This window comes from Eimeria tenella, genomic scaffold, assembly GCF_000499545.2.
Source record: "Eimeria tenella Houghton genomic scaffold, Eth_scaff110, whole genome shotgun sequence".
NCBI classification, from domain to species: domain Eukaryota; phylum Apicomplexa; class Conoidasida; order Eucoccidiorida; family Eimeriidae; genus Eimeria; species Eimeria tenella.
The window spans coordinates 55927-62745 of NW_013541475.1; the positions used below are offsets into that span (position 1 = coordinate 55927).

The 6819-nt window shown below is 53.1% G+C and overlaps 1 protein-coding gene across 1 annotated transcript in view; it reads right to left on the reverse strand.

The window, feature by feature from the left end:
• ETH_00002560 (Trichohyalin, putative) overlaps nucleotides 1-6817 on the reverse strand; it is a gene marked incomplete at both ends in the record, with an annotated part of 9273 nt that extends 2456 nt beyond the window's left edge. The window contains 13 exons of the mRNA XM_013372903.1: nucleotides 22-61; nucleotides 229-358; nucleotides 481-574; nucleotides 711-957; nucleotides 1143-1217; nucleotides 1417-1513; nucleotides 2133-2211; nucleotides 2358-2947; nucleotides 3163-3326; nucleotides 3539-3688; nucleotides 3860-4265; nucleotides 4389-4678; nucleotides 4868-6817. Of these exons, the coding sequence (XP_013228357.1) occupies nucleotides 22-61; nucleotides 229-358; nucleotides 481-574; nucleotides 711-957; nucleotides 1143-1217; nucleotides 1417-1513; nucleotides 2133-2211; nucleotides 2358-2947; nucleotides 3163-3326; nucleotides 3539-3688; nucleotides 3860-4265; nucleotides 4389-4678; nucleotides 4868-6817 (4312 nt within the window). The remainder of the gene's footprint in view (nucleotides 1-21; nucleotides 62-228; nucleotides 359-480; nucleotides 575-710; nucleotides 958-1142; nucleotides 1218-1416; nucleotides 1514-2132; nucleotides 2212-2357; nucleotides 2948-3162; nucleotides 3327-3538; nucleotides 3689-3859; nucleotides 4266-4388; nucleotides 4679-4867) is intronic.
• Between the last annotated feature and the right edge of the window lie 2 nt (nucleotides 6818-6819).

Below are 6819 nucleotides of genomic sequence, written 5' to 3' on the forward strand. Positions count from 1 at the left end.
CCTTCGAGCGACGAAGCTCACGGCGCAGGGCAGCACGCTGGTCCTCAAGCGCATGAACAGCCTGTAGCCGCACAAGCAACAGAGGAACGCGACAGCACCATTACTAGTTATGTCCGGCCGCAGCCGTCTTCCTCTAGCATTTCCTGTTGTGCAGGGACAATGCAAGATGCCACATCTTGTTCTCTTTTTTTCTATGTTCTGCAGCTGTGGACTGCTGCTTTAAGTTACCTTGAAGGCGCTGCTGAGTTGCATCCTGAGTACAGCGAGGGCTGCTGCTTCCGCGTGCAGTTTCTGCTGTAACAGCAGCAGCTCCTCCGCATACACGCTTCTTTGCTCTTCAGCAGAGACGTCAAAAGCCCTGTAGTCACATAGTCAAGGCAGAAATATATACTTTCGCCGCAGCTGATTCACCGCAGCAGTCGCACTTGGTGAAGCCGCCGACTGAGCAGCAGGGACAAACGTCAAAAGGGGGAAACGTACATGCTGGCCAAATCTGCTTCCTTAGCTATGAAAGCTGCTGCATCTGCTGTGGTTGGGCCGGCCAGCAACGCCAGTCCCTTGACAACAGGATCACCTGGAATGAACAGAACGTATGCAGCACAAGCGGCATATGCGGCAGTAGCAGGAGGGGCCTTTGGAATACAGGTAAAAAGCATGATTATAAGCCCTAGCAAATTATGAATTTAGCAAAACCGCCCTCCCCCACAAACCTTGACTACTAGATCCCTTAGAAGCAACAGCTGCAGAAGACTCTGCAGCGACAGGAACGTCGGCAAGCACAGGCAGCCCTCCTGCGCCACCTTCAAGATGCGTGGAGCAGCGGCTGCTACCGCTCCTTGTAGGAGATGTTTCAGTGGTAAAGCTCGTAGCGGCGCTACAGGCGCCTCCCCTCAGCCTCGCAACTTCAGCCTGGAGCAGCGCGACGGCCACTTTTGCTTCTCGCAGCTGAGAAGCGGCCTGAGAAGTTAAGTTCACAATGGGAAACCAGAAAGAAGCTCAGCAGCACTAGGAAAAAGACACAAACTACAGTAGCAACAGCAGCGCCAGCGCAAGACATAATGCCTTTGGACGAAAAAGGCAACTGGACTGCTAGAACTGCCAAAAGAAAGAACGGAGCGTCGCTTGTGATAAGACAAACTGACTTTGTTTGCTTCGGCGACGCGCTCCTCTAGTAAACGTACATCAGCCGCAGCGGCGGCGACTTCGGCTTCTGCCGCCTGTCAAAAGGGTAGAAAGGGCGACCGACTGCTTTGAAATGCAGGGGATAACAAATAGGCGGCAAACACTCAACGAAATCACCCAGCCAGGGCGACCTCAGATAGATTCAAGGGTGTGCGAAAAGGTAACAAATCGTGCTACTTGACATAAATGTAAAATAAATGAGAATAAAGGCGAGTGAAAACAAGTACTACTGACCTGGCGCTTGCTGAAGACTTGCCTCGCATCTCGTGTCGAAATTTTCTGGCCACAGTTCAGGAGGATGGCGCGAATGTTGGAGAGGCATTGCATGCCTCTAAAATACAGCAGTGGGTGACAAGCAGGAAAAACAATAAATAACATAGCCGATATAGAGAACCACGCGCAACGAGACGGGGACACACGGGTGAGGGTAGGCACAGCACAGGAAAATTGAGCCTCTGACTCAATTCAAGGCGTCGAAACGTGAAAACTGAAACACTTTTGGAAAAATGGAGAAGGAATATCCCAGAGGTCTGCAAGCTAGAAGTGAAAGGCATCAAACGCGAGTGGCAGAAACCAGCTAATAAGTGACTTTGACTCACACTGTAGCGACATCACGCAGAGGCTCTGCGCGAAGAGCCGCGTAAGAAGGGCTTTGCTGCAGCAGCAATAGAAATTTAGAGTGATGCAGCAGACGGGAAGTTCCTCCGTCTGCGTTGCTCACTGCACGTAGCGCCTGCAGCAGCGACAGCATGCAAGGTCCTGTGCTGCAGCATCAGAAGAGACAAAGAAAAAACACAAGAAGTTTACCGACGCGAATTTGAACAAATCAATGGCACCAATAGCGTCTAAGGGTAGATATACACAGCCCGCACGATGATGCGCTAACGCAGCAAAGAACGCATCAGGTACTATTCCACGCCTTAGAAGCAGCCACAACAGAGCCGCATTACCCGGACAGCAGTAGCAGTTGTCCATCAACTAGGTCTGCGGGACGACGCATGCGGCCAGAGAGACAGACAGCCATATTACCTGATGATGGAAAAACACATGAGACGGACGAAATAAGACCGCTGCGTCTTCTGGCCCGTGAGTGGCCTTCGCTGTACACGCAATGCGCCAATGCAGGTGCCGCTGCACTACCTCATGCTTAAGTAGCCGACCCGCAGATAGCTTACGGAAGGTCTGCAAAACCGTCTTCAACTGATCAAAAAAAAGCTGTAGCAGTCGCTCTTTCTTTGCTTCTGCCGCTCCACGCCATTCAGATAAGGTAATTCCAGCTGACGCTGCGCCCCTGTTACTCCTTAACTGGTGCAGCCATTTGCTGCATTCAGACTGATGTGGTACATCCTCCTCCGTTTGCTCCAGTTGAAAAGTTAAAGGCGAACCACCACGCCATGGAAATAGCGTTGATAGATCCAACTGCCGCCCTTTCTTCCCCTGATGCTGCGCATGAACTGATTTAGAAGGCGACAAGGTAAGAGGGGGCATCCTTAACTCTTGCTGCAACCGACTCTGCAGATCCCCATTCTGGTTTTGTTGCTGCTGGCACTTCTCAGCAACAAGGAGCTTCTTCTCGTCGTGCTCTAACTTTGAATTAGTAAGAACAGCTGTCAAGGTCAGAAAATGCTTCTCCGAGAGAGCATCGGTGTATGCTGCAGTGCCATCGTCACCGCTGCTGCTGGGTTGCTCTCCCATATATTCAAATGCAGCAGCGGCGACAGCGCTAAGCGCTGCAGCATCTCTCTGTAAGTCTTCCAGACAAGCCCTGTGCAGTTACAATGCAACACCTTTTCGTGAGTGCGTGGTCAATGTGTAGCTGCGGCACTGGCTCCAAAGAACATTAATAAGGCAAGTGAAAGTGAAGGCAAAATGCGCATCTACGAGCAGGAAACGAAGAGACAGCACCAACAGCAGCAATGGCTCCGTGAAGTGGAGCGCGAGCTCTGAAACACTACCGCAGCACCCATGTGTGTTTCTTACATGAACGGGTCCACGTTACTACCGCGGTGTTCGCCATGCTTTGCATCTAGCTGCTGCCGCTGGTGCTGCTGGGGGCCATTGAGGGCGTCGTGCTGCAAAGAGACTGCCAGGAGAGTCAAGGAGATGAAACACGAAAAAGCAACGCCGAACCTTCTTGTTTCTTCCTGCACGCAGCAGAGTAACATGGCGAATATACGTTGGTAGGACATGTACGCGCAATCGCAGCAGCAGCGCTCAACTGCGGCAGGCCAATACCACAGAAACATTGAACTTGAGAGTGCTGAATCTCTGCACACACACTCGAACACCTCGAAGACCCACGCCACAACACCAGAATTAGCACACATAGAAGCTACGGGAATGCTGGTGTGCTAACCTGTATCTTGCCTGAACAAATATCCAGGTTGCTGTTGGCCCGCCGGGTCAGAGGCTCAGCACTAGCGACAGCAACAGCAGCAGCCGCGTGTTCGAGCAAAGAACAGATAGCCGTAATGGATGCCACTGAATCGAAGGCAGCTCGGCGTGCCTGAGGACAGCGGACACATAAAAATCCTGCAAATCCAACAGCAGTGACTCCAGCAGTTAAAACTAGTGCGCGGTCCTAAGAAACACCACATTAACGCCCTTCCGCAACTGCAAAGATGAAATTGGTAGATTCAGCAGCATCATGCAGTGACTTCTTGCGTCCACAACCAACCTGCCGAGTTGCAGTTCGGACGCGCCAGGAAAGGCCAAGAGAGTGGGGCAGGCGGTTGGCGGGTGTATCGGCATCAGACAAAGCGCCTTCTTCATCTGACGGTGGGAGCCCCTCTCCGCCTTGATCTGTTGCTCCTGCCGACACCTCCAGACCTGCTGCCCAGCACAACAGCAAGTGCCGTAAATCTCCTAGTGAGGCGACAATCAGCCGAAGCAGTTCCTCCTGTGCTGCAGCAGCGGTAGCAGCAGCAGCGGCACACCCCCCTGAGGGAAGGTCGAGGCAGTGCAGCAGTGGAATCCGTGAGTAGTCGCAGCCAAGGAGGGTGCTGTAATATGCAACAGCCTGCTGCTGCTCTTGTTGTTGCTGCTGCTCCCGAAGCAGCAGTTGCTCTCGGTCTTCCACTGCCCTGCACAAATATTATTGACATTCTTAATACGTCGAGGTAATGTTGATTCTTGTTACTGTGGGAGAATCCGTTATGCCCCAACTATTGCCACTTCGTTTGCTAAAGCCGCGATCCTAAACTCACTGTCTTAGCAATAGTTGCTGCTGGGTGTGTGCGTTCTCGAGCTCCTGCTGGAGCTGCCTCATCTTTTCCACTTGCTGCTGCTGCAGTCTCTCATACTCTCTCTGTTGCTCTGCGTAGTCAGCGGTTTGCTGTTGTTGCTGCTGTTGCGCTGCCTCCTGCTGTTGCTGCAAAAGCCGTATCGTGGCTTCGAGCTGCTGTTGCTGTTGCTGCTGTTGCTGCCTCTCCTCAAAGGCTTCCAGATGCAGTCGCTCATTTTCTTCTATCTTGAGCTGAAGCTCTTCGCCCAGTACCTAAGTTTCACACGACAGGGACCAGAGCTGCAGAAGCGGAACAACAGTGGCTGTACCAACGAAGCAGAGGGAGCTCTTGATCTCCGTTGGCACACATACTAGCTTCTACTGTTCAAAGTCTGAAAGTGTGAGTTTGCATTAACGTTAACGGCTACTTAACATTGTAGTTCCGAAGGTAATGGGACGAACCTCTACTTGCTGCTGCAGAGCCTTCAGCTCGGCATCTTTGGCTGCTGCGCTGCCACCCCCAAGCAATGATAGCCCCCAACTACTTCCCGGGCCTCCTGCTGATGAAGGGTTCGCTGCTCCCGTCTTCAGTAACAGCAGGTGTTGTTGCTGCAGTTGCTGCTGCTGCTGCTGCAGTTGCTGCTGCTGTCTTTTTAATTCACGCTGCGCAGTATCTAGGTCATCCAGCAACTGGCGCTGTCGAAACTCCCCCAAAGCAACCTGCTGCTGCAGTTGGCTCACGAGCCCTAGAGGCTCTTCTTGTTGCTGTTGCTGCTGTTGGGGCTGTTTCTGCCCTTGCTGCTGCTGTTGCTGCTGCTGACGCAGGGCCTCCTTTAGCAACGCATTCTGCTTCTTTAGTTGGCGGTACTTCTGGCTCAGCTTCTCCACCGCCTCCCAATCACACATTGTCCCAGTTTGAGGCGCTGCCGCTGTTTCTGCCTCTTGTGCTGACCTTTCAGCATCAGCTGCCGTTGCTGTCGCCGATGCATTTGCCTTTTCTGCTCGCGGCGACGGCAGCGGACCACTGGCTTCTGTTTCTAGATGTGCACAGTCTCGGTATTCCCCGGATATCCCGACAGGTGTGGCTGTCGGAGCTGGTGCCGCCTCACATGCCTGATCAGTTGTCACTGCGAAATCGGCTGTACTCATCTCTGCCTTATTTCCTGTCATATCCCTTGAAGTACTCACCTCAGGGGCTGAGTCGTTGGATCCTCCGGTAAAGCCCGTGACTTCTTCTGACGCATATGCAGCCTTAGTTGCTGGGCCACTCGGCTGCAAACATTCAGTTGCACATTTTTTAGAAGATTCACGATCTTGCACAGATGCCAAATTCAGAGTGGTTGGAGGCGAAGTTGTAGAAGCGCCAGCAGTGAAAACTGGGGAATTCGTCGAAGCAGGAAACGTGGCTGGTACTGGAGCAGCCGCTGTAGCCGGCGCTCCGACCACTGGAGCTTCTAGTGCGTCTGAAGACAAACTTTGATGTCCTGAAGCAGGCGAAGGAACTCCTGAAACAGCCGAACGAGGCTTCGAAAACCCAGAGCTTGATGAACCCGTGGAATAAGGGTGGACGTATTCACTCTCAGACATTCCTCCGACTCCTCCGCGCTCCGTTGTTGCTGCTGCCGACGCTGGTCTTGGCCCCAGCGAACCTGACACTGCGATTCCTGCGGCGCCTGCTGTGGTTTCCTTTAGGGCTTCGGATGGATCCGATCTGGTAGCCACATATTGTTCTTGAGAGGCCCGTGGATGGGGGCCTGTTGCTGTTGCAGACGCAGCAGCAACACCAAAGGAAGCAGCTCTAGCAAGACTACCCGGAGGAGCAGCACCGAGCGCAACAAACGCGTCACCACAATCGCGAGGAGTAGCATCTCTGGGATCAGGAGCAGCGCCCAGTTGTGCCTGTTCATCCAGCGGGACACGTGGGCTTTGCTGTAAGACGCCTGAAGTGCTGGTGTTGCTGTTGATGTTGGGCTCCAGCAACTCGGCAAAAGACCCCGAGACACTCGACTGGAGTGAAACGTTTGTTGCTCGAAAGTCTTGCGCTCCCGAGGTCACGCTGTTTTGCTGCTGCTGCTGTTGTTGCTGACATTGCTGCTGTATGGGATGCGTGACTTGCGGTGCAGAAGTCCAATCCCCGAAGGCATCATCGGCCTCTCGCGCAGAAGCAGCAGCCGCTATATCTGTTGGATCACTCGAAGCTGGCCCGAACGTTTTGCCAGGCGAGTAAGCGTAGGCGAAACCTGCGGAGGAACTGATCGCTGTTTCCTCGCCCCCGAGCACACATGGTGTTTCGCCTACAACGCTTTGCTGGTTCTGCTGTCCTTCCTGTCCATTAATTCCCTTCTGAGCTCCCATAAAAGGACTTTGTGATGTAATGAAGACATCAGCGAGCTCATCTAACGGAGAAGACATGC